Source organism: Corapipo altera, unplaced genomic scaffold (genome assembly GCF_003945725.1).
Source record: "Corapipo altera isolate COAL_440 unplaced genomic scaffold, ASM394572v1 57, whole genome shotgun sequence".
Classification (NCBI taxonomy): domain Eukaryota; kingdom Metazoa; phylum Chordata; class Aves; order Passeriformes; family Pipridae; genus Corapipo; species Corapipo altera.
In genome coordinates, this window is record NW_020884905.1 from 8,612,053 (window position 1) to 8,639,643 (window position 27,591).

General features: G+C 39.3%; 1 protein-coding gene across 5 annotated transcripts in view; it reads right to left on the bottom strand.

Annotated features, from left to right (window-relative positions):
• PATJ (PATJ, crumbs cell polarity complex component) overlaps positions 1-27,591 on the bottom strand; it is a 143,516-nt gene that overhangs the window by 56,299 nt on the left and 59,626 nt on the right. For all 5 annotated transcript variants that reach the window (XM_027651662.1, XM_027651661.1, XM_027651660.1 and 2 more), the window contains exons 25-28: positions 27,045-27,155; positions 26,130-26,207; positions 22,999-23,116; positions 121-317 (exon numbers count right to left, since the gene is read on the bottom strand). In XM_027651662.1, the coding sequence (XP_027507463.1) occupies positions 121-317; positions 22,999-23,116; positions 26,130-26,207; positions 27,045-27,155 (504 nt within the window). The remainder of the gene's footprint in view (positions 1-120; positions 318-22,998; positions 23,117-26,129; positions 26,208-27,044; positions 27,156-27,591) is intronic.

The following is a 27,591-nucleotide window of genomic DNA, read 5'->3' on the forward strand; positions in this document are numbered from 1 at the left end:
TCCTTCCCTCAGCCACCTAATTCCACTTGCAGGCTTTATTTAAGGTTCAAATGATGGCTCCACATATGCCTCTCCCTCTCTCCTCATGAGCCTTGCTTAAGAGCTAAAGGAAACACTTACTTCTAGGAGCTCATCACCAATGTGCATCCTTCCATCTCGTCCCGCGGGTCCATCTGGATTGATCCCAACTACAAAGATGCTCATCCGGGAGCGGTCCTTGTTGCCAGCGAGGCTGAGTCCCAGCCCATTTTTGTCCTTCTCAAGCTCAATAATGTGCAACTCTCCTGGGAGATCTGCATATCTTTGCCTGATTTTTTCTAGGAAGGTCAAACATAAAATGAGTTAGAACATGAAATAACTTATACACAGATGTTCAAGAACACATACAAATACGCTAGAAATTTATGACTTCTCAGCAAACAGTGTTTTTAACAAAGGTCTTTTCAGCACAGACTCTAAAATACTGTTTGCTGTGTGTGTATCATTCACACAGCAAAATGCAGCATCAGCTGCAAATATTGTTCACATTAAACCCACACTATTTTAATTATTTGTACAACAGCCTGCTTCTAAACCAAAAATTTTCTGTAAGGAGCATAAACAAGGAAATTCCAGAGGTACCTTTACTGTACAAACCCCATCAAATTCAGGAAACCCTCATAAAGTTCGAGCTGGTTAATTAACCACTGCGGGAAACTGAAGCCCTTAATGGTTCCAACATTACTGCAGACTCATATCTCAAGGTAAAACCTTCTGCTTCTTTCTAGTGACTCAGGACTCTGCTCACCATGCTCTGCTTAACACGAGGTGCTGCTGCGCGGGCGATTACGCAGAGCAGATGTCAGTGACAATGTAGATGAGTGATTATGCTTTTAAATGCAGCTTCACTTGATATTAAGGTGGTTATTTGTCTTTCATCTACATTTCAACCATCCCTGTGACAAGAGCTCAATGTATTTACAAAGTTATTTGAAGCACACTGCGTGGCTGTGGATGCTGACAGTTTAATCTGACTGTCTTTTCACCAACATCTATCACTGTTGCTGGTGAGGGTGATTTTTTTTTCTGCCTGCTTTTCCTTTACAGATTTTAAAGCCAGTTTTAAACATCCAATGCTTCAGATAGGCCACACATTTAAAAAAGCAAGTCAAAGGATATCGCCATGACTGGATGTCACCTTTAGTACAGAGCCCAAGGTGAAAGAAACTGCTGCATTATGCATTAAAAGGAGAAATAAGGGATATTCTATGTTCGACCATATCCCTGAGTCAGCAGCAGGAGCTAGATCAATATTAGCTACTACCATCCTCCTGGGGAAGCATATTTTAATAGTATGTTTAACTACTGTAGTGAGTGTTCCCATGACAACAAGAAAGAGGGAAAAGAGCTGGGGAAGGTGAGAGGGAGGCAACTAAAAGTGAATAAAAACTGCTGAGAAGAAAGGTGATGAAGTAGAAACGTTCCTTCCACATCCCCTGTGCTGTCAGGGTGATTTAGCCAAACTTGGGTCATTCCCAGCAGCTCTTCTCTCCAACGGTCCTTCCCGAGTAATTGTTCCAGCTGCAGCAGCCCCTTGTGCCTTGGCAGAGACCACTGGGACAAAGGCAACAGCCTTCCATCTCCAACCCCAGGTGCACCAAAGAGCATTACCTGCACTCAGAGAAACACACACAAGAACCAGCTCTCCCACCGTTGTATTTATAGGCTAGCATTTTCTGCCACATTCAAAATCCCTGGTGCCTGAGCCTAAAAGCTGGGGTGTGTACATTAAGGATGAGATGTTATCCCTACAAAGCTGTTAAAGCTCTCCAGAGGTCTGTTACAAAATCAGAATATTTTAAAGAAATGGATAACTCATTTTTTACTATCAATTACATGCCAAAAAATTCATATAAGTGCATTAAACGGTAATCCATGTAGCTGCAGAATTCTTTAATATATTTCTTAGGTAATGGGGTCAAAATATAATTAGAGGTGTGATTTGCTACATGAATTTGGAAGCTGTTTCTTGTACGCAGGATACGTCCTGAAAAAAAACAGCAAGAGGAAAGGTCTTGAAAATTGTGCTTCTGAACAACAGGAGATACAGGCATGTTTATTCATATCACCAAGGTTTAATTTACTTTGCCCATGAAGCAAGTCCAGACCCGAAGAGCATCAAGACATTTGCTGCCCACCACAATTAGACAAATAACTCATTACAGCTGCAGTATATCCCAGAACAGGTAATGGGTAGAAAAGGGTTTTCTTATTGATTGCATTTTTGTGGACAAAGGAAAGACTCAGTGCTGGAGGGATGCTGTTGACTGATCATTGCGCTGCCACAATTCCTTTCACTGCTTGTCGTACACAGGGAACACATCTCACTTTCACTTGCCAGAAGCAAGGAACATGTCTAAAGCATATTTTTAACAACTTACAGTCAGAAGCATGGAAAAAAACTGAAGAAGCAACGAACGCACACACTTAAATGCAGTACAGATGAAGCTGCACACCTTCAGAGCCTGCTTCAAAACTCATTTCTTGCTTGTCAATAAAACTGCTTGAAATTCCCCAGCAGGAGCAGCCCTGTGACATTGCAAACACACATTGCTCCAGCCTCTGTCTGCAGACATAGTGCCTCTGAGGCTGCCAGTAAGTCTGTAATTCCGCAGTGTTTCCTCCTCAAAATGAGTTTTCTCACATGGGAAAAATGTTAGCAGTTCAGAAGCACACATCGATTCCTGTTCTGAGCTGGGCTGAAACTAAAAGTAAGTTTAAGTCCTCCAAAAATTAGTAGTTCGGGCAATTGCCTGGGACAAGACAGAGTCCCACCAAAGTTTCTGGCCTGCCTGCATTGGGCCAGGACTGGAAAGCTGTTGAGCTGATTCCCAGCTCAGCGCTCCAGCTGTGCCATAATCCCCCACTGGGGGAACAAATCATTGGGTAAAGAAAAATTTATCTGGGCAAAAACGAGAGATCAACTCCAGGGGTCATCAAATTGCTTCTATTTATTAAGAGATTGGATTGTTACGGCTTGTTTTTTTTAGGGTCTTCCGTGTTGCCTTATTTGTTTGAAGAAAATCTTACTCACATGGAAGGAATCATAGAATCAGCTGGGTTGGAAAAGACCTCTGAGATCATCAAGTCCAACCCTTGATCCAACACCACCATGGTTACTAGACCATGGTACTAAGTGCCACATCCAGTCTCATCTTAAAAACCTCCAGAGATGGAGAATCCACCACTTCCCTGGGCAGCCCGTTCCCATGCCTGATTACCCTCCCTGTAAAGAATATCTAACCTAAACCTCCCCCGGCAGAGCTTAAGACTGTGTAGACTAAGCCCTTCATTCTAAATCATCACATTCATTTCCAAAGCAGCTATTAGAAACAGCTGAGGTGACTAAATGATAAAATAGTGGGAGATCACGGAGAAACCACGAAGATGCTTCATGCTGAGCACCATTTCCAGCCTGGCAGGAGGGCACTGCTTTCCAGTGCTGCTGGAGAAGAGACACGTTTGTGTGGACATGCTTCTGCACGTCGGGACTAGCAGAGACACCCCGGCTTTTTAAATCAAGCCTCCCTCAGCACATGCTGCCTCCTCCCTGACCAACAGAAGGTTCTGGCTCTTCCCAATCCCACCTCCTGCAATTAAACCCTTGGAAGGGCTGTCCTCACCAGCCTTGCTCCATAAATGATAACTCCGCTATTCCAGTGGATGTTGCTTCAGTCATTCAATCTGCATACAAATACCCTTTGGGCATCCAGCTGACTTCCTACAACACTGTCATGGTAGTCTCAGTCTGCCTCTTAATAAGAATCTCATAAGATTATTTTAAAAAAGTATTTACTGCTTAAACAAACGTGCATCTAAGGCATCTTCTTTCTAATGCCTTTTTCAGCTGTTTTTTCTCCCCTCCAGCTGGTATCACTTTTCAGTTGCCTGCCTAGCGTTGGGGAGCCAGTTAGCATCTGCTTTTGCAAAGAATTCCATTATCTGCCTTCATTACCAGATACTTTACACAAGGCAATTGTAATTCTGTTGTTGCTGCATTACACATGGGACACAGCGATTCCTGTTTTGGCACCACATTCGGTGACAATATGCCTATCACAACTTTTACAAACATATCTCACCAAGGATATTTAACTGCTAATATTGCATCCAGGTTCTTTTAAAAATACTACACAGCTGTAACATGAACTAAAAGCACAAGTAAACACTTTAGTGATCTCTCCTGCAATAATATCTCCCAGTTATATTAGCAGACAATTACATTTCAAAGAGAAACCCTGGAAATGGAAGACAACTGCTCTCAAACAATATACTATTATGCTGCTGCATATGTTTCCCTGCCTCAGCCACTATTCCTATTATATTAAACAGAGAGATAAAAGAAATAAATGGGGACAATATGGTCAGGATATTGGAGTTTGCATGATCTAGTATTGCAACAAACACACAATTTATCTGCACAGCAAAACCAGACACCACTTCTCAGGAAGGCAAAAGGTTCTTTAAATTACAGAGAGATATAAAGCACTTGAAAAGGGCTGAGAAGCCTGTTTCCCAAACCTGCTGAAATATCCAGTTAAATGAGCTGAAAGGGAAGAGGTATTGCTTTGGAAAATGGTGTCTCTGTGTGATGCAAATGAGAGTCCATCTAGAAAGGTAAAAGGAGGATTGAAAAATCTCTGGATGACTCAGCTAGGTGATTTGGTTTAGTATCAAATGCTCAATATTAAAACTGTCAAGGCAAAATACAGAGAAAAGAAAGGGGAAAAAACACCACAGAGAGAGACAGAGCCGGTATTTGTATATAGAAGGTGATACTGAGGATTTTACATCCCTCTTGTGTCACGTCAGATAACTATTAGCAACATATGCTGGTTTTTGGAGACTTTACAATGATCTCATTTATCAGCCTGTGTTCATTCTAATGTGTTTAGCTCCCATTTTTTATTACATAGCACATAACATGGTTACAGTCCTGGCCTTTTCCGAGATTTCCCTGCTCAGACAGCAGTGCTGCAGCATCAGAACCACTGTTCTTCACTTAGTAATGATAGACATCAGAATGCAGGCAGCATCCACTACACAGAGCCAACCTTGCATATCAAGCAACTAATTCCCTTCCTGATTTCACTATAAACATTAAAAAAAAAATAATGTAGGAAGTCCCTTGAAAGCTAACCCTGGAGCTGTGAGGGCAGCACGTCTAATTTACTGATTACAATTTACAAGAACCTAAATAAGCATATTGAAGGGACCATAATTGAACAAATGGGGTTTAGAATTCTCCCACTACTAATAATATAATAAGCTTATTGTTTTAATCTTCCCACTAGCCCTATGTTCAGCTCCAAGGAGGCAGACAGTTCTTCAAACCTTATCTCAAAAATGATGCACTCGTCTCTTTTCAAAGCTTTAAATTGAAAAATAGAGACAATTTCCGTAATGCTTTTTAAAATTCCACTAAATCACTACAATTCTCTTCTTGGTGACCAGCAAGCATGAGAAAAATAAGGCAGCTGTATTAAAAACTGGCAAATCTAAATGGAAGAGCCAGAGATCATGTTCTACCCAGTCCCCCTGCCTCAGTTGTTGAGAGGAGAGGACAGAGTCTGCCATATCTTTGTAAGTGCTATTATCTCCAAACCTGGTGGCAGGAGCATCCCTGCAGTGGGATGGGGCAGCTATGGATTCCCCATCTGATCCAGAAACACAGTGCCCCCTACAATCTCCCTTTGACAGCCACACCATTTCTTTGGCAATACTTTGCTTTGAGTACGCCATTCATTTACCAAAACTGAAGAGAAGATTTGCAGAGGAAAATAAACCCCAGCATATCATTTGGCATACTTCAATTAATGTTCCCTTTTAAAAACAGACTTCCATGGACCCTTCCTCCCCAAAATACTGTCACCCAAAATACTCTAACGTTACTTTTAATTCTATGAGAGAAAGAGCAGGCACCAGGTGCCACACAGAAAAACCTCCAGATGAACAGCTGAGCTGTGGGCTTTACACACCCCCACAAACACAACTCACCTGATCTGAAGTGGAAAAACAAGTGTACATTAAACTCTCCTGAGACAATATCCTTACCCTAACTTGAAGATTCCCTCTTTTCTTCTTCTTTTGGGCTATTATTTGGTATCTCTGAGTGTTCTCTCTCCTCATTGCTCCCTCCAGCTCAGGCTCCCATTCCATTTTGCTCCTCTCATGCCACGCAAACACTTGCGGCAGCTTCTCATCTCACACAAGAAAACTTTCCTTCTCCTCCAATGCTCTCCTTAAATCCCACTTGTTCCTCACATCACTTTCTACAGTGGAAGGCAAAGATTTCTGGTGGTGCTTGTGAACTACTCCAGGAAGAAGGGTATAATGAGAATTTCCACAATCCACTTCAAGTGCCATTTCAGTTTGTTCCCGTGAGCAGGTGGCATTTAGAAACAGTTATCATTAATTATTTCTTCCTATAATCAAGGAACTGTCACACACCAAAAGACAACAGCAGAGAGAAAAATGGCTGAAAACCAAGGTAACTGCAGTCCATAAAATCAGGGAGTATCTCCAACGCTTGCAACATCTCACACCACCATTTTGAACTAATGGACTTCTTGTCAACCATTTTTTTCCATATTCAGGCCCATATTTCCTTATGCAGGTTTCATTCTAAAGCTGCAGTTTTATTACACATTTGAGTCCTCCAAGGAACAGATATTGTATATTTTTTTTTTAATTAGATGAGAAGGCTACAACGAGTCTATTCATTCCAATGTTTATCTCAGATCTTTTAAAAGGATATTTAGTGAAGGTGGGGTAAGTAGAGCATCCTGATGCTAATAATTTCTGATTATAAGGGAATCTGCCCTCCCCTCACACAATACTTCCACTCATTTGCCTTTCAAATGATGCATTAACCTCCATGGAAGCACTTAGGTTTCCTCAGAAGTGACCTCCTCTGGGTCCTGTGATCTCGCAATCAGTCAGTGTAGCTGAGCTCAGCTCCAGTTGATGATCCCACAGTCTTACAGGCTTTAGAGGAAAGGACTGGCAAACTGGTTGTTTCCTCTAGATAGGAGACACACTGCTGGAGCATCAGACTGCCACTAGTTGATTAAACACAATCAAATAGCAACAGACATTTTTTCTTTTGACAAAATCCTCTATGAGTATACAAATAGTTATGTGTAAAAATGTATCAAATCATGATTATGCCTGGGCCCACAAAAGGCTCAACTGAAGGGATTTTGAAGCAATTACAACCTTAAAACGTGGAGTAGGCTCAAAAGCTGCCGCAGACCCCATTTTTAAGAGAAAAATCCCATAAAAATACTCTACTGTAAATTACTGCAGTATATTTGTGGTACCATGCAGTTTAAGTCATCTAAGGCCAACACACTGCAGTCTCCAGAGCTTCCCAGCCTGTGTGGTGGTGATGGCATGGAGCAGCCTGGAGATAAGGCTCAGCTATCACAGCTGCACCTCCCCAGAGAACAGTCTTGCTCCTATTCTGCTGAGGTTTGCCTAACACAGCTCTCTGGGAAGCCTGGATGTGTGAACAGCGTAAGAACGTTAGAAAATACTGCTTTCCACCTGCAAAGTCCCAAGGAAATTTCAGCTATCACCTGGCATCAACACGCCCACCAAGCATCAGGGATCCGTAAGGATGCACGACAGACACGCACATCACATTCCCAGATGCTGTGACAGATGATGTTTTAACAACTCCTTTTACAAGGCAGTTCTGGAAAATATCTCACAACTGGGACAGAAATTTCTTTTCTAACCTATTCTTTCTGGTAGAGTCACAGAAACATAGAATACCCAGAGCTGAAACGGACTCATAAGGATCATCAAAGTCCAACTCCTGGTAGGACCAGGTTTTCTGGTTTGCTTCTGATCACATTGCTCTGCTGGGATCCATAATCCATTCCCTACATTTGGATTTGAAAGCTGTTAGTTCATTTTATGGAAGAGCAAGAGCGTATGAATATGGGGAATTCAAATCCATTGCTTTTCTGCTTGGTCTCAACACAAAAAAATGAATAGTGTGAACATTTAGATTCTTCCTCCCCTGACAGTAATATGGCGCAACTTGATCTGAGTGTTTCATCTTTAAATAATGATGTTCCCACAAAGAAATTGGCACAGCCACTATCTTGGAATCTTTCTGCACGGAGTCTAATTAAAGAGAACTGTGTCAGACTACTGTCAGAAACTGAGAGTTTGTTACCTAATGAAGACTTTTAGGGGCCCAGTGATAAGTAACTGTAAGAGGCAGCACAGACAACACCTCTCAGAAGGTGATGAGACATTTCTTGCTTACTGATTCATTCAACTCAATTAATTTAAAGACCTGCAACGAACCTGAACCTTCTCTGTGTAGAGGTGGACTAGAGAAAATGGGAAGACTTCTGGATTTAATAATAAAGACTTTCTGACCAGCAAACACAACCTGTATTGATGAAGGCAAAAGTCAACAGAAAATTCTTAATGGAAGGTCTCCAGGAGAACTGCCATCAGTTGGATGTGTCATCTGGGACTATAGAGCCCAGGAAAATGCCCAGAGTTATGCTGGCAAATACAGTGCAAGTCCCATGAAACATTGATCATGATCAGCTACTTCAGGTGTGATTTAAACCAATGGTGATCTTAATTATAAATTTTAATCCTCTTTAATATTTTTAGGTTTTAGTTATTTTGCTAAAGATTGATTGTAACTAGTTGGTTACTACAAAAATACATTTATTTGCCACTAAATATTGTACTTACTTTGCATGTTCTTTCTTTAGGCCAACCATGGGGATATAAGTATTATAAGTAGATATATAAGATATATAAGTACTTAAGAAAATATAACATTTACAATACATCTGTCACTTGTCAGATATTGTGAACAATTTTCCTTCTACACTATATATTTTCCCTAACGACATACACTGTTTGTATTTGGATAGAAATGAGACTGTAATTAAAACACAAGCAACAGCTTTGTAATAAAAATATTGCATACAAACATGCCAATTATGATTAATACAAGAAAAATGTTTTTATTGAAATGTTTTCTTTTAAAACTGGAATATTTAACAGAAGCATTGTTTTTCTCAGGGTAGATAATGGAGGTTCTGTGGTTATCAAACCTATTTTTAAAGGGTCTAATTTCTACTTTGTCAAGGGTTTCCTTTTGTCTGTCTTTGAGCCTTCACACACACCTCATTAACGATGAACGCTGTGCAGTGACCTCGGAGGAGGTTCTGCTATCACACCATGGCCACAAACACTTCCAGAATTTTCCAACTGACAACTCTCAACTTCACACTCTGAGTTTTATTCATAGACCAGCAAAGAAAAATATCCTTTTTCAGCTCCTAACAAGTTGTTCAAGTTTGATAAGCTATTTTCATTCCCACTGAATGAGTTGTAGAAAGAATAGGGCTTTGTTTCAGGCTGCTGAGGAAAAAGTCAAAAGCTGGGTTTTTACTACAGTCAGTGCTAGGTCCAGATTTCTCTCAATTCTCTGGGTACACACATACTTTAAATGAAAAAACTATTCAGGAAAATTATGCTAATAGGTTAGAGTATGCTCAGAACTTTACGTAGATTGCCTTTTAAAACTTAAAATGCATGTTAAAAGCAGAAAGTATTTGATTTAAATTAACTGCAAATCTAATTTAAATTTAAAAGCAGTTTAATATTAAAAAAGATGCATATCCAGATTTTAAAGGGCATAAGGTGACAGAGGGTTCACTTATAGAAGAGACCTGACCAGCCTCATAAGGTCTTTAATACTGTTTATCTCCTCATTTTTTATAAATTTAGACAGCTATCAACATTTTGTTAGGTTTATACCTGGTTTGTCTTCCATTAAACTGATTACAGCTCCTCAAACACACACTATCTGATGACTTTTGAATTTGGAGCTGTCAAATTGTACTTGAGTCATCAGGCTTTGTTTGTTTAAGAATAAACCTGAGTTCCCCAAAGTCATGGTTTACCTTTGATGGCTGAGGTGAAATGAAAAATGAGAGTGAAAAACGACTGACACCTGGTAAAATAAGAATGAAAGATGACAGCACCTGGCACTACTGCAGATTTCTGTGCCTCGGAACAAAACAAACACACACCTATAATTACACTTTAAAGACTCCTGTTAATAAAAACCTAATAATAACTATTCTGCTATATTTTTCTATATCTTCAGCTATGATGCGTATATTCCATTTATGGTGTCCAATGTGTTAATCACACTATTAAATGTAGAGTAGGCACCAGGCTTCAAGTCCAAGAGAGATCTACAGCTAATAAGACAGAAACCTACTCCTATATCTCCAAACAAGGCTTCTGATACCTAACTTGGCTCTCCCATGATTAAGGTTTAGCCCATGAGAAGTCCCATGAGAAGGGGAGCTGAAGGACAAGGTCTGGTGCCAGACTCCTGCAGGTCACCAAAACCCCAGAAACCCATTTCTCCTCCATGGTGGAGCTGTTTCCAGCAGAATATTTGAGAGGATGACAAAGTGAACAGTTCACATGTAGCTAAAGAACTAAAATACAAATTTCCAGGCTGAAAACACACTGTTTGATTATTGCAAAAGAGAAGGGCAACCAAATAAAGAATTAAATGTCTCTTCTTAAAATGAGAAAGCAAGAGTTTTAGGAAGAATTTTAAATTCTCCTGTGCAGTGCTAATAAAAACACAGACTTTTTCCCTAGTACAGAAAATATCAGACAGCAACTCTTGCATTTACACAGCCAGCTGCCATTTTCCTTTTCCATCAGGTGAGATGGGGGGACCTGGACAGATGATTGGATAACAATTCCTTCCCACACAAAATCTCCTGGTTTTTATCACTGAAATCATAAACCAGCCTAAATAAGCCACACATCTTATTTAATCAGCTGCCTTGAGAGTCTATTGAAGGAGTTAATCAGGTTTGTGCTGCACTTATGACATCATAACACTTGACAGATTTGATTACATAAAACAATATTTTGTATTAGAAGTTCTATTTTGATTATTTTTAATCTCTGCAAAGGACAGAGCCTGGCAGACCTGTTTTTTCTTCCACAAAGAAGATTCAGAAAATAAATGTACCAGGGTCAGACACCTTTGCTTCAAATAAGAAGTGCTAAGCAAAGCATTAATTCCTCTGAAGAAGAAAAATTATATCATAAACAAGTGAACAGAGTATTTGAACAGACTTTTTTTTTGGTACCAAAATATGTTATTAGGCAACAAATGGTTTCTCTTTAATGTACTTAATGAAATAAAGATATTAATGCATTAAGCTTTGAGCATTTTTTAAAATGAACTCAATTATAATCAGGAAATTGATGATGTATGTGAACACAGACTTGCAATATGTCAAGCACTCTCTTTTTCCTTCTGGCAAAAGAAATCCATCTCCGAGGATTTACCCAAGAGGAAGAGCTAAATGGATAAACTTCACTATATTAAATAGACTCACTTTTTCCACTCTGACTGGAGGAGCAAATCAACTAAGAGAAAGTTAAAAAATAAAGGCTTGAGGGAAAAATAAGAGTGGGGTATGGCAATTTTTACTGTAATTCTTCTGAGTAGATATTCAATAGACTTTTTTTTTCTCTTACGGAATTCAGCCTTCAAACGGGATGATTCAGATGCATCTATGACTTACTCTTCAGGAATAAACATTGTCTTTTGGGTAAGTTGGAACTCCATGGATCCTCCTTTTAATTCTATTTTATTTTTAAATTTACATGGCCATCTAACCTCTGGAAACTGTGGTGTGGTGCTCCAGAAGGCTCAAGATGCTTTGTGTCTCTTACGACAGATGGTCAAGCAAGACACTCAACAGATGGCAACCAACCAGAAGAGATGCCAGGTCTTCCCTACTGCAGTCCTGGGGTTATGCTCCGATGTTTATTAATTACATTTTAATCTCTTAATTTATATTAAGTTTAGTTCTAATATGGCAAATAATTTTATTCTGTTTTTCTATAGGAACAAAGCATATGCAACCATCCCCTGTGCAACCCAAGCTGCTGCCCCCAAACTTTTGAGCGTGCTGGCCAATTGCAAATCTGATGGTGGACCAGCGGTCTCAAAGGAACTATAAAAGGTTCATGAAAATAGGCAGGAGAGAAACCTGATAAATGCCCTGACTGGAGAAAAGGCTTCAGTGTGAGATCACACTTTATTAAAGCGTCAAAGAATTCACATGAGAGAAAGGCCCCAGAACCGCTCCAGCCACAGGAAAAGCTTAAATCAGAGCTCACACCTTCCTCAACATCCAAGTCAGGCAAATGGGAGACACAAATCTGTAGGAATCCAACTTCATTAGCTGCAGCACTTACAGAACTACTCATTAAAATCTTCACAACTCTGCACTCAAGCCCTGGCTGGAGGTACCCACCTGGTACCTCTGTCCTCCCTCAAAACGGCTCTTCTGAGTCCAGAAATCAGCCAAAAAGGCAGAGGAGGAGTTCTGCCAATACACAGCTGTCAAGGGACAGGCAGGAGGGGCTGGAGCAGATGTACCAACTGGCTGCTATACAGCCCCATCCAGGGATGCCGGAAGGGTTTCCCATTGGATTGCTCCAATGCCAGGAGTCATCCACCAGCAGCTGCTGCTGGTGCTGCTCACTCTGCCCTTCTGAGCACTGTCCCTGACATATGTCACTGTGCCAGTCCTGCCCTTTACATCACCACAATATGCCTCCTGCACACACAAAAGAATGACCACAGCATTCTGTCCCCGAAAGGCTTCACTGAACTCCCCATTCCTCACAAAATCCCTTTCCACTTCTTTCTTGGCCCTTGCTCATTAGCTGCCCGTGCTCACCCTCGCATACAGCTCTGCTTGCTCACTCATCCATCACATCCCTGTCTCATCTCATTTTTCCCTCTTCCACTCTTCTCCCAAACCTTCAGCAATACCTCACTACATACCACACTGGCAGGCTGGTCACTCAATGGCTTTCTGCCCTTGAAAAACAGTATTTAAAGAATCACATCTTCTATACAAACCATATTTTAGAAATCACATCATCTATAGTTCTAACAAGCCAATCCTGAACCAAACCCTTGCTGTTAAATTACAGCATTGTCTATTTAAATCCATTAATGATGCACAACAAAGTGATACTGTATTAATCCTTAAATAATCTGTTATATCCCTTAGAACGATAACAGGTGATAAAATGGAGGAAATTACAGCCAAACCTTATGGCTTTAAAACAGATTTTTTTGCCAAACACTTGAAAAAAAAGTAGTTTCTGGTTCAGAACACAGCTGGCATCAAGGTTTACAATTCAGTGCAGAAAAATGTCTAGATCTGAAGGTCCAAGTTGCAGGTAAGCCTTGCACAGGGAGCAGGAGGGTCCAGCACTGAGGGAATCTCATCCCTCCTCCTTCCATGGGCATCCACCTGTTCTGCTCTGGCTGAGTGGCCCCAGCGACTACGCTACAGAACAGTCACAACTCGGCCAGACAAATTTAAGGACCATTTCACACTGCAGTAGTACAGGATACACTTTGGTGTTGTTTCAAGGTACAGCAAATGCTGTTGTTTGCTGTTTACTCTCAGAGCACCTGGAGGGATGGAAACTCAGGAGCATAATATCTTTAAAAACCATTTGGAAGGTGCAATACCTCTCTGCTCTCACAAGCATTGCATTAAGAGTCATAACTGTATGGGCACATACAAGCAAATTCCTTTTGCCTTCATACCCTCTGACATTTCCATCCAAATTCCTCCCAATTTAGGGATGTGATTCAGCTCTTAAATAACAGCACACTACAAGTATGGGAACTTATGTAAAATATCTCATAATATTCCCAGGACCAGAGTGGGAAGTCTGTACCTCTACTACAAGATACTAGAAAAGTTTAATATTTACAGGTTAAAAAAATGCTACTTAAACCTACAATTCTGAAACAGCAGAAAAAACATCAATATTTTATAAACCTGTAATAGCTAATGCACTTGGTTTTCAGTTAAGAGATATGAAAACCCCTCTGAAACTACCTGAAGTATTGAAAAAAAACCCCCAACCCAAAAATCTCAACTGCTAAAAGCATTTGGTATCTAAAGAACAATCACAAAATGGTTTGACAACAAGGTTTACCACTTCTGACTTAGAGCAATTTGCATAATTCACCTGTAGCTCTGTCCCCTGGTAGTAGTACACTCATCACCTGAGCAGAACTTGCAAATTTGGCTTGCTCAGCTGCTGCTGTTGGATGGCACTGGCTCCTGGCTCAGTGCTGGCCTGTCTGCAGGCCCTCCCCCACAATTAAGCCTTGTCCTTCCTGCAGACCACGACCCCAAACAGTCCTCTCAACTGTCCTGTTCCCCTGTTGTATGTTCTAATTCACGAACCCCATTAATCCATTTTGTTCCTCTTCTCCCTTATGTTCTCAAAACAACTTCAGAATATGATGCCAACATCAACTCTGCTCCTGGATCTGGAATTCCAGAATGATTTGGATTGAACAGGACTTTAAAGCTCATCTCATTCCAAACCCCGTCCACTAAACCAGGTCACTCCAAGCTCTGTCCAACCTGGCCTTGAACACTTCTAGGGATGAGGAGTCCATGACCTCTCTGGGCAACCTCAGTACTGTAACATTTCCTCCAATAACTTTTTGGAGAAGCAGAGACAGGGAAGCACAAGCCACAATCTCCAAGCACTGATGAAGTAAACAGACGTGCAAGTCATTATACTGATTATAAAAGGCTCATTATTACTTCTGGGGTAGCAGAAAGAACCACCTGCCCTTCAGCCACTTGTCACATCTCTACATATGTCAACGTGGCAAAAGTACTTTGAATTTGCTGATAAAATAGAGATGTTCATCTGATGCAGATAGCTGTTTTTTACACACAAATATATATACATAGCTGCATATAAATTTCCTTCCTAATGTCATTAGCTTTCAAGTAGTTTTCAATACACACGTGGCCACTACAAGGCATAAAGCAAATTTTTACTAGCCTGTCACAGTGTACTGCAGGCAGCACCTACAGATAAATACTGTGAATTGCTCTTTAAAAGCCACCTATCATGATAAAGAGCAATTACACACCTGCTAAAATTGATGACTGGCCCCTAAGCCACTACAGTGAATAAGAGAGAATCAAGTCTTCAGACTGAGCAGCAAAAGATAACTTCAACTTCCTCAAACAGTTCAAGAAGTGATTCTGGACAGCTGCCTCAACTGCTGCAATACTGTGGAAAACTAGGTAATATCTGTAAAGAATAAAATTATTGTCATTTAACATTTTTATATTTCCCTTCTGTAGAGCCTTACTTCCACTACATATTGGGATCAGCTTCTGCTTAAACCAAGCAGACCACTTTGGAACAGAGCTATTATGCAAATAATCTGCTCTGTATGCTAACTAGAAGCAATGCTGTGCTAGTCTGGGCAAGACATGAGGCACTGTAGAGTTTTCTTTTCAATTCTTTTTCTCTGTGCAGTGGAGCAACATCATTTATGACGGTAATGACGAAAGATATCTTCCTATCTGAAAATCAGATTATTAGTCAGGAATATAAACACATAATCACCTTTTACGAGATGGTGTTTCATTTATTTATTTCAATATTTACATCCTTTTAACATATTTTTAGTTGCAAGTCATTGCAGTGATATTAAGTGTACTTCAACATAAAGATCTACTTGTATTATCCTCTCTTAGCAAGTTTGTACCTGTGTATACAGATTTATACCATAGGCATTATCTTCTCTCTGCAAGTTACATGAAATTACTTATCTGCAACACCTGAGTAAGATCAAAGATCCTAAACAACATCAGCCACCTGCACTGTGCCTCAGACAATAATAATGTAATAACCTTATAAGAATAAATCAGTGTATCTCATGCCGAGCATTTCTGTGCTATTCTCTGGATACCTGGTTTGTGCTGGAAGAAAAGATCATACCTAAGAACAAATGCAATCTAAGGCAATATTTAAAGATTAGATTATCTTTCATTGCAAATAGCTCATTTGTTTACTATCACACTGCTTTATTCTTGTTTTGCCTCCTTCTATCATGAAAATGCTGAATATTCAGTTTAGATTCCCAGCAGCTTTTTATTTTAGTCTAAAAACATTTACCTAACACATTCTTAACAAGCAAAGTGAAGAAAATTCAGCCATCTGTCTCTGCATTACAATAACAGTTATGGAAGGGTAGATTATTCTATACAGCAAGAAATTTAATGCTGGGAATTCTTATACTTTAAGCACTGCGTGCTCACATCAGTTTTGTATATAAGAATGTTCAGCACTAACATACACAGAAACAATGATTTAAAAGCAAACACAAGATAAAATATTTTAAAGACATTAAATGCATTCAATATTCCAATCATGCTGTATGTCCACACTTCAAACTGAGGGGAAAAAAAAAAAAAAGATCTCTACTGTTATTTTCTTTCTCCAGCACTTCACTAGTTCTAAATTATCACTAAAAATACTTAAAAATGACTTGTTGGGAACAAACACAATATAGAGATAGATGCGAATCCTTACCTGGGAAACCCCCTTGTACCATTGCTGTACCAGCATGTGCTTCAGGATATCTGCATTCCTGACAAACATTCAATGCTGTAAGCAGCTCGAATCCTCATCACACACAGACTCAGGGCTTGTCTTTCTTCTGACGACCTTGGGCCTATTTTCCTGAGATTTTTCTCTCCTTAAGGGCAAACCGTCTGTCTGTTTCTATTATGAGATGCCATCAATTATATTAATTTCAGGCTGCCCACGAGCTCACAGTTACATCTGCCAGCGGATGGGAGCTGCCTATGGAAGTATGCAGGGAGCAGCAGATCCCTGGTTTCCCACATCTGACCCACGGATGCTCTCAGCTGCTGTTTGTGCTCTGGCTCACTCTGCCAGCATCCGAATGACATCTCCATCCCCAAACACGAGTCACCTCCAACGTGTGTTTATATCCCTGGGAACTGCAGGTACCTTCCTGCTTAACGACCCACTGCATAGCAAAGGAGCAGTTAATAATGTTATTTATCTAAGCATCATTTTCATGCAAGCTGCAGGGGTTAAAAATTAATTTCTCTTAGTCAAATGGCTTCATTAAATCCGTTACTTCCCAGTGCTGCAAATTGTGCAGTTTCCCCACACTGATATGCGTTCGTGGCATAGGGTTTGCTTGTTTTGTTTTTATTTAATGTCAGCAAACAAAACCAATCTGTCATTATAAGCATAAAAAGGCTCAAACTTCATCATAACTTGTATTTTGCTGAAAACCTAAACAAGCAGTATTAGTTTCACTGCAATGAATGCTGAACTGAAACACTGAAAAGACTCAAAATCCTTCATTTAGTAATTAAAAAAAAGCAAAGATAAAATCTCTCTCTAAATTTATAAACATACTTAGTTATTTTGGGAAGTCCTTACTAATTCTCTCTTCCAAATGTTACATTTAAAACAACTCAAAATACTCAGTTATTTTGTTAATACCATTAATTTGTTCATTTTTAAAGTTCATTGTCCTTTCTTTAGAATATGTCTCACAGCACATACACAGCCATCTGTTCAATGCATTATGTCAAGCACACAGTAAAAAAACCACAAGAAGTCCCAGCTGCAATTTTAGTATTACTTCATCAAAAATGTAATTTCCTCTTGCAATACTTCATCAGATGATAACTGTGCATGTGATTCACAAATAGAGTAAAGAAAGCAGCACAATAACAAAACCTCAGACTAACCCACAACCTCAAACTACAATGACACCAACTCCCTCATCCATCCTCATGTGGCACAGCAGCTCGTGGGTCTGCCCAGCATGTTCTGGATATGATTTTAGGGCTGGTTACAAAACCTATGTATTTGAGCTAATTATGGGTCAGAACAAGAATAGGAAAAGAAGATTAGCAGTACAGAGTCACATTAAATAGAGATTAACACAGAGCTGAAAAATGAAAGTGTCTGCTCTATTTGTCTAATCCTGGCTCTTGCATGGTCTTCGGAAATCCACCCTATTAGATACACTTGTTACTATATTTAAGGAAATTAAATACTACAATTACTACTTTTTCAATATTTTATTTTCATAAAGCTTGAAGCCTTTTCTTCCAAGCTACATCTTCCTCTTTGAACATCATCTCTATTTGCTGTTGATTGCAGTGACATCTATTGGAGAGGCAGTGTTTGGCTACATGAGCATCTTCAACTGAAGATCAATGTTTTCTGGTGATCCCCCTCACTCAAATCAAAGCAAAATTTAGGGTTGCTCTTCCTTTGTTTTAGAACAGCTGTGCATAAAACAGACTCCAAACAGCCAGATACCCAAGAATTATAGTATGAGTGGGTTTGCTTTTATTCAGTAATTTGTTAGTAATTCTGGTGCTTTCCCAAAGTGCTGATGATTATGTTCACATCCTCACTCACAGCAGTGCACAGATACTTCCTGAGATCCTGTTTCTGCACACCCCATGTACTTGACCATACCTCCCTCAAGGAGCACCTTCCACTATCCCAGGTTGCTCCAAGCCCCGTCCAACCTGGCCTTGGACACTTCCAGGGATGGGGCAGTCACAGCTTCTCCGGGCAACCTGTGCCAGGGCCTCCCCACCCTCACAGTAACAAATGAAGAGTCAAATACTAGAGAAGTTTTAAAATCTCTTGCTTTGGTAGAGAAACGACCAACCTCAAAAAGCATTTTAGGAGGATAAATCATTACGCTTTCTTAGAGCTTCATTGATTTCTACATTATCTAGAGACAAAATAAAAGGAAGGGGGTATTATTATCCCCTTATTAGATACAGTTTAATACCCTTGCAGCCAGGAAGTCTGAGCACAGCAGTACCTTAGTCCATTATCTAAGCTACCTTCCACAAATTTTTTATTATCATCTATTTTTATGATTTTAAACTTATTTGAAACCAACTAGATCAATCTCAGTCAACTAACTGACAAAAGATTTTACTAAAAATGTAACAGCAATTGAAACTAAGGATTTCAAGTTCTTTCAACAGTTGCCTTTTTAGTTTTCTGAGAATGGCTTTTAAGGCCTTTCCTATCTAATTTATGATTGCTTCAACTCAGTTACAAAAGTATATCTAAACTGTATGGTTATGAATTCCCCCAAGGAAAACCTTATGAAACATTCCATTACAAACTACTCTGCCCATCCATTTCCTCTGCTTCTTTTTACTACCAACCCCTCATTATAGCAATAGGCCACAACGGGGTGCACATTAGTCCATTAGCAGATTCTTAGTGCACACCTCCAGCCATCCCCCACTCCAGGAAAACACATCAATGCCTATTGATGCAGTTACAGCACAGCTGCTCCAAGTACAAATAGCTCCTTTGTATGTTCTCCCCTTCTTTTACTTGTTTTGACTAAAAAAAAAATCCTATTCAAAACCTTATGGTTTTAACGTTTGGGAAGTCAAAAAAACCCTCTTTCCCCAAAATAACCTCTGCCATGGACAAGTGTGGGAAGGAATAACTCCAAACCTATGTTGTAACTGTAATCTTTTCAGGTTTGGAAGATGACGGATTTTGAAGGCTCCTTTTGCAGCAGGATGCACACAGTGCAAGGTGTACAAAAACTGTTTTGAAGCATAAGCTGAAAGCCCTAAAACAGCAAAGTCAAAGCAAGGAGAAAACAAAACCCATGTCACACGATGTTAGAGCTGGATAATGATAAAGATTTAACAGCATCATTAGAAGAAATAAAACAAGAGGAAATACTATTTTCAACTTGCCTTCAAAGTCTAGGAAAAACTATCTAAGAACTTAGGATTCAATACTGGAAGTACTGGTGGTATGAAACAGAAATACAAAGGAGAAGCAGATCTGAAACTTAAGGGTCTTGGGTGCAAGAAGTCACATTTGAAAAAAACCCCAACAAAACAGCTGGAACTTTAAACTTCTCAAACCACAGAAACATGGAGGATATGTATGGAGTTTCTCTAGACCAAGAGGTACCTCACAGTTCTATTCCCAACAAGGATTCACCCTTTTTGGATCAAAAACAACTCTTGAAAAGAAAAGGGAAAACATCTACAAGAAATTACTGTTTGTTCCAACAAGTCAGCAATGAAAGCTACAGTTTCAGTAGTGGAAAAGCAGGAATAAAAGGGAGCATTGCCAAAAGGCAAGTGGATTTAGCTCCCACAGGGGAGATTAAATCAATACCAAAAAGGTTTTTCAGCCACTTTAAGGAGAAAACAGACAAAACACAGAGACTGTGAGGCAGTATGGATGGGACAGAAAAGAAAGAAAAAATTTCTAAGCATGGCAGGAAGACTAACAATGTTCTGCTTTCATTTTCAGTCTGGGGAATGACGAAGGATGTGGAGACACAAGATGAGAGGACGGGTTCAAAGAAGTGACAAACAAGGAGAAAAAATGTCAAGTGGAGCAAGTAAACTATTTCTGGAGTATGAAAGAAATTGATGAGCAGGTTCGTGACACTGCAGCTGTATTAATAAGAATGTTAAAAAAGAAAATAAAATCCATCAGGAGCACAACCAGAAGATGGATTTAACAGCTGTCCCACCTCAAAATGCCCTCCAAGGCCTTCCATGCTATGAAAGAGATGAAGAACTACAGGAAGCAAATGAAAGAAGGAGAGGTTATGATGTGAATTTACCTAGGCTGACACCACACCTTCCTTTTTAAGATACCTTATTTTCTAAATAAGGAAGACAATAAATCTACCTCACCTGTTCACTTATTATTAATGTTACAAAACTAGTAGAATTAGTAGGATAAGTGGGTAAGGAACAGATCCATATGAACATGCAAATGGACAGTGTTAAAAAGACAAGTGCTGGTCTGGGTTGAGATTTCTGGAAAAGGTGCTCAAGAATCAGGACAGAAGTTATGAACATCAAGCAGTTCACATAAACAATACTGTACTGGAATTCACAGAGAAAACTTTGTTTTTCAAGTGATCACAGAATAGGGACTCTGTAAAAGCCCATTCCACAGCTGCTGAGATGCTTAATGTCATTAAGTACAGTTGGATCATTTCTAACTTACTTTTTACTTCAAGGGTTGAGGCACAAACTTAGTTTAAGCTTCCTTAGCCTGTTTTTTTATTTGAAAGAAAAAGAATGAGGTGGGGGAAGAATAAAATGGAAAATGCACGTCTTGGTTTTCCAAGATTCATGGAAAAGATGGTTATTGCAAAACATTTTCAGTCAGTAAAAAAGGGAGAGAAAAGGAGATTCCTCTGAACAGATGTGTGCTGCTGCCAAGTCTGGTAGGATTGATGAATTTAATATCAGAAGTAGCTTTACCTTTTGCGCTTTCAGACTCAGCCAGCAATATCGTTAGGGATGGCAGAACAGCTATAAAATGACCAAGCCCATGAATAAGGAATTATTTCTGAGCAAAGTCTTAACTGAGGTCTAGCAAGCTCTTGGATTCAGGCATATCCTAATTAGATAACTCAGGTGTCAGCCTACTTATCACATATATCCTTTAACTGGGAATTATAACTTTAATAATGAGCTGAAATGAGTTTGTTACTATTGGAGTTTTATTGAGTCTGTTTGAAAGCTCAAGATAAATTCAATCCAGCATCCCCAGAGTCTGCAGTCAAATATTCCTCCCTCACTACCACTCCCCACAGAAACACTGGAAAACCTTCCTGAGGTAACTATGTGGAATACTTCAAACCAGTGGGATGACAAACTCAGTAAGGGGGAATTCTGGAAGTATCTCAGTTCAAGAGTTCACAATTTTCCTTCAAAGCAACAGAGGCAGACCTGAACACACTTCTCCTCTGCCCCCATTACTGTTTCCGTGAGAACAACCTTCCAGAATCCTTCTTGTCTCCACCAAAGCAGGCCTAAAAGTGACAAACCAACCAAACTCATTAATTATCTCAGCTTCAATGGCACACCACTGCCAAAGAAATCAGCAAGAGCAGCTGGAAGAGCTTTCCCACCAGCAGGCTCCAAGTTCAGGGCTTCCACTCTGAATGGGAGCCACAGTTAGTTCAAGATCAAAAGCTACAAAGGCATCTCTCTGCTTTGGCTGATCCATAACCAGGGTAAACAAAAACCTCTCCAAGACAAAAGATGATGAGAAAAAACCACTGCAGCAAAAAAATACAAACCAAACTCCAACAAAAGGCCATAGAGAATCATAGAGTATTACGGGGTTGGAAGGGACCTTAAAGATCATCTAGTCCCAAGCTGTTCAAGGCCTTATCCCACCTTTATGCTGATTCGATACAAAAGAGCATAAAAGATAAAAAATAGAAGGTAACTTATTTTAGAAAGTAATTTAGGACTCCTAACTGCAATTTGAGTATTTCTAAATATTCTAATGGAAAATAGGCTATGGATAATAACATTTCATTTAACCAAAGTTGTAATTCTCAAAGCAGTATGCTGGAATCTAAGTCATGCTGCCAGATGCTCTCAAGTTCCACTGCATCCTACTCTTTAGGTCCCTACTCTTTCACAGTGTGCATATTGTTGTAATTCACTGCAAAACCCGAAACAGGACAATTGCAGAACCTTTCCCATAAAAGGTGTTACCAAAAAAAAAAAAAAAAAAAAGAGGTCCTTTTCTCAGTAAAGTACGAAACAATAAATCAGTAGATTTTTTTTTTTTAAGGAAATTATCTTGCTTGAACAGCATTGTCTGGAATCACCTGCAAGATTTCTGGACAAGAACTATGCACCAGTGGTTCTCAACCTATGACTGCTCAACTAACACTGCAATTACAACAGTAAAACATAACATCTTGCCCAAGCAAGTCCTCTAGACATGGCTTAGCCATTTTTAGACTGAAAATAAACAGAGCCCTTCCTCTATCTTTTCGGAAGAGCTGAGCTACAGGAGCCTGGCTGGGAAGAAAAGATGATCTAAGTCACAAATCAGGTGGAGGATTGGATGCTACAGCCACACTGAGCACTACTGCCCATAATACAACAATAAATGGCAGACAGGTTTTATCACAGTCTGATTGAGTTCCAGAAATGTAATCTGATGTAATGATTGTGCACTACTCACTCTCTGCACAAGCATCCTCATCCTCCTCTTCATCCACGACAGCTTCCTCTGTGTGCAGCCTTTCAAGGGCTCTATAAGGAGGTGGCAGTTTCATGGGAGGTGGAGCCCCATATTTTCTCTGATGGATTCAAAGACAAACAGTTACATGTTTTGTAACCTCCCTACACACGAAAAAAATCCTACTGTCTATTGTCACTGTACATGCACAGACACAGCACTTAATTACAATGCTAAATTCTGCAGCAAAGGCTTTTTGTGCAAGAAAGCAGAACAAGAAGTGACATTGAACATTAAAAAAAAGAAAATAAAACACAATTGTGCATGCACATTTACTTGTTGACAAAATACTTCTGTATTGTCATAAACGTGAAAGTGTGGACATTATTCGAGGGTTAAAAATAAACATTAAATTACACCCTGTTTCTTATTACAGACTCAATAACTGTCTGGTGCTGATAAATGCCAAACTTTTACATGTAAAATATGAACTCAAACCTCTTAGTCCATATATGAATATTTAAACATCACAGTTCATCCTTATTTTGGCTTAAATTTAATAAAGATTTTGAATTATATCTCACAATAAAATTCTATTACCTCACATAAATACAGGCAGCTCCTATAATGATGCATGTAGCGGTGCATGGCAGGAATACAGAGCAGGCTCTGATTCTAATGAAGGCACTTTTCGGCTGAGCAACTGGTTTTATAGCTCCCAGGAACTGGATCCTGCCTTAGTTTGCAACGTGATTTCACTAAATGACGCTGAGCTGCATCCTTTGCAACCCTACTAATAGCAGGATGCACTTTAGAAAGGGAACACCGTGGACAAGATGCCATTAGAGCACCCACAATGTCCGTAATTAATTTCTTCTACAGCTGGGAAATATGACACAACACCCAAACAGTAAACCCAGGATAATGTTTTTTCACTGTGTGCAACCAAAGCTGAACCTGCGTATGGAGTTTTAAAATCTTGAGCTTAAATTTGTGCAGAATAGCATAACTAGGAAGCTGCACTGCAAGCTACATGGAAAATTTGGTGAGGTAAGATAACTACCATCTCATCCATTTAAAAAACATAACGGGAAAGTGTTGTAACACTTTTTTCTGCTGAAACAGAAAAGCAATAATAACTGAAATTATTTCAATCCACTTGGAAACACAACAGCTGTTTTCCAAAAGTGTACAAAAAACTAGCTGTGCCTCCCATTTTTTTCTTGAAGCCAGCACAGGTAGAACTGTGCAAAATCCAGAAGATCCAGGAAGCATGAGAGGGCTCACGTTCTACTTTACTGAGTAGATACAGATGGAAAACCTGCAGCCTTCCTTTCAGCTGCCTATGACAAATGAGTCACTTTATTATCACTATAATTTAGTAATAACTTACAGTCTAAATGTTGACTCTTTGGCTTTTTAAGACCTTAAACATTTATTAAAAAGTCTGTTTGAAATTACTTGAGACACCTAAGCTTATCCATAGTTTCTCTGTAAGGCTCAGAGGGACAAGTTTCTCTCATCTCTCCTGGCCCACTGAAAAGCCAGATGAATAAATTGTATCTGACTACTCTATTATACCACTTTTTTGTATTAACACAGAGGCAAAAGCACAGTTTACATAGCCAACAAGTAAAATAATGTTGATATCTGGTTTGTCCACAATTGTTTTAAGTGGGTTTATATAAAATAAAGTGATAGTTTTTAAACAAATACATCAACAGAGGAGGATAAACACCAGCAAATCGGGCAAAACCTTCAGTATTGAAAAAATTCATCATACAGAAAGAGGCAGGTTTTCCAGCTGCATGTGGCTGCTTTCAAACCAAACTCTTTTGTGACACTTTGAAGGCTGGACTAGAAATATCACTGATTCCCCATAGGGATGTGGACTAATAATCCACTAATAGCAACTCTTTCCAACTCTGAGATGGCACTTCGGAAGCACAGTACGACTGCTTTGTGAACTAATGTTCAAAGCTAAAAAGGAGCTACATATTTATGCAGTGAAGCTCTTTATTCCACCCACCAGTTTATAGCACCAACAGATGAAAAAGGTTTGAAAAAGATGAGGCTCCCTCTTTAACCTCAGAACGCTGTAGAACGTGACACGCTGGAGTGCTGGAGATTAAAGGCAGCACATTGCAAGAGGATGAGAGCTTTTGAGATTAGAAATATAGATAAAAACCCCAAGAAAACGGGATTGTAACTGCTTCATTGGAAGTATTATCCACTGGCATGAAAGCATATCTGCAACACCTTTTTTGATTTTTTTGAATAACTGAGCCTTGTAGCTTCTGTACTTGAAAGGAAAAATTTTGGAAGCAAGAGGGTCTTTTCAGGTACCCAGAGTACTGAGTAGGATCAAATGAAAAGTTCATCCTATTTGTAGCTGGCATGTTAAACTGCACCAGGCAAAACTTAGTGTCTGCATTAATTCTGCCTCTGCTCCTCTAGTTCTGACAAACTCTGAAAGTACCTGACCTACACTCCTCAGTCAGGGCAATTCCCACAGGAAATCACCAGGCCATGACAGTGACATGGCTGGGAATGAGAAACTAATTTTTTCCCTCACTGAAGCCATGAAAACAAGTTCACTGTTTTATACCAGACTTTTTCTCTTTTAAAACTGCTGTGAAGTTATTTGGAAGTCGCTTCACAATTAGCTGAGCAGCTACAGATCCCTCGGTCATTTCCTTGTTTTACACAGCTATGGGAAATGCAGGAGACTCAGTGGATTTAATTATCCTATAACATGATTTTACTGAATTTCAGCCAGCCTCAGATTAAGGATATTATTTGTGTACACGTTGGTATTTCTCTGTTTCTGTTGAACAAAAGAGAATCAATTTGCTTCCATATAGAGCAAAACAGGTACTTCAGAGAGATGACAGTGAGGAGCTGTGCTAAGTACAGGGTTTCAGCATCCAGCAGACACCCACAGAATATTTGTCAGAAACTTGACTTGTATTTGGCAGAAATATGGCAAAAATTCATAGAATCAAAGATATTTCAACAAATCACTTCAAATTTAATTTCAGACTTCAGAGGAAGCTTATTATAGAGTTAGAATACATGCTATTATACTATTTGATACAGTAAAACTTGAGTATAGCTTTGAATGGAATAAATACCTTATCGCTCTTATTTTCTTTGTCTGCATCCTGATCTTTGCTGACTTTGATTCCCTTAGGCTGGGCGGGAGCAACCACCTGAAAAACAGTGTATATTACACACATTAGAAAGAGCATTACAACTGCAAAAAACCCATCCAAAATCAGTTCATGACAATGACAAAGTTACCCAGTACTCTCTTCATTTTGCCCCATGTAGAAGGGCATTGCAGTGCAGTCTTTATACTATATTCTTTTACTGAATTTAATGAATTACATTATTTCCTGAATTTACAAACATTCTATACTTTTTTTCTACTGCTCACTGGTTGATATCTAGCCCCAAAATCTACCAAAATTCCCAATTAACCTCTCAAATTACATCAAAAGCACACACAAATTTGGGGTTTCTGTGTGTACTTCAATGCAGGTAGAATTGTATGCCTTTTCTTACTCAGGTTTTTCAAAATTTCTTGCCTTGACCTCAAAGATGAAGAGATACCTAAAATCTCTTGGAAATTAACTTGCTCCCAAATAACTACTTCAGGTCCCTTTGGTGACACATTTTACATGGAGCAGCTGGTGTAAATCTGCCTAATTTTAACTACGCCTTTGTTCCTCTGCATAACAGAATATATTTTTAGATTATGAAATATGGACAAATTAAATACACAGGGCCAGACTCTTATGACACAGGTGGGAGAGCTGAATTAACACCTAGTCAGCCGATTTATATCTACTCAAGGTAAATCAGAGAAATGAGGTTTCAAATCAGGTCAGAGAAGCAATCAATCAATCAACTGGTCTATAACTGAAAGGATCCATCCTTGGACACAAAAATTGATGGAACTTGCTGAAAGGAGTTGAGTCAAGCTTAAAATAAGATGCATATTAAACATTTATTAAGTTTTGGAATAAAAATAGAAATAAACTTACTTTTGGTACGTTAGCCAGACCCTGAACTACAAACACAACAGGATTTCCCGCGTTCTTGATGGCTTCTACTGCTTCCTCGTGGGTGGCATTTTGGAGATCTATCCCAGAAACCTAACAAACAATGTTTATTTTTATTAGGTACAGAGTCATTGCAAGAGACTACACACACTTGCAGAAGATTGGTGTATCTGAGGAAGGTATCAAAAACAGTCGAGAGAAATTATTTGTAAAGTATGTTTCCGTAATGGTTTAAGGAAAATTGTATTACGTAGAATTCATAGTTAAAAGATGGTCATATGTCTCCCAAAACAATTCTTCCAGATAAAAACATAAGGAATAAGATTGTCAGAGTGTTACATAATGTTAGGCATAATATAACTCTTTCAGATTTTACCTGTTTGTAAACTAAACCTGAGCAGCACTTTTGGCTTGGGAACATAGATTCAGAAGCATTAATTCGGAGAAAAATGACTAAAAAATCAACACAGAGACAGAGGTGAGAGGCAGGAATGACATTTTTCCCCACAGCACCCGCCAGAATCAGAGA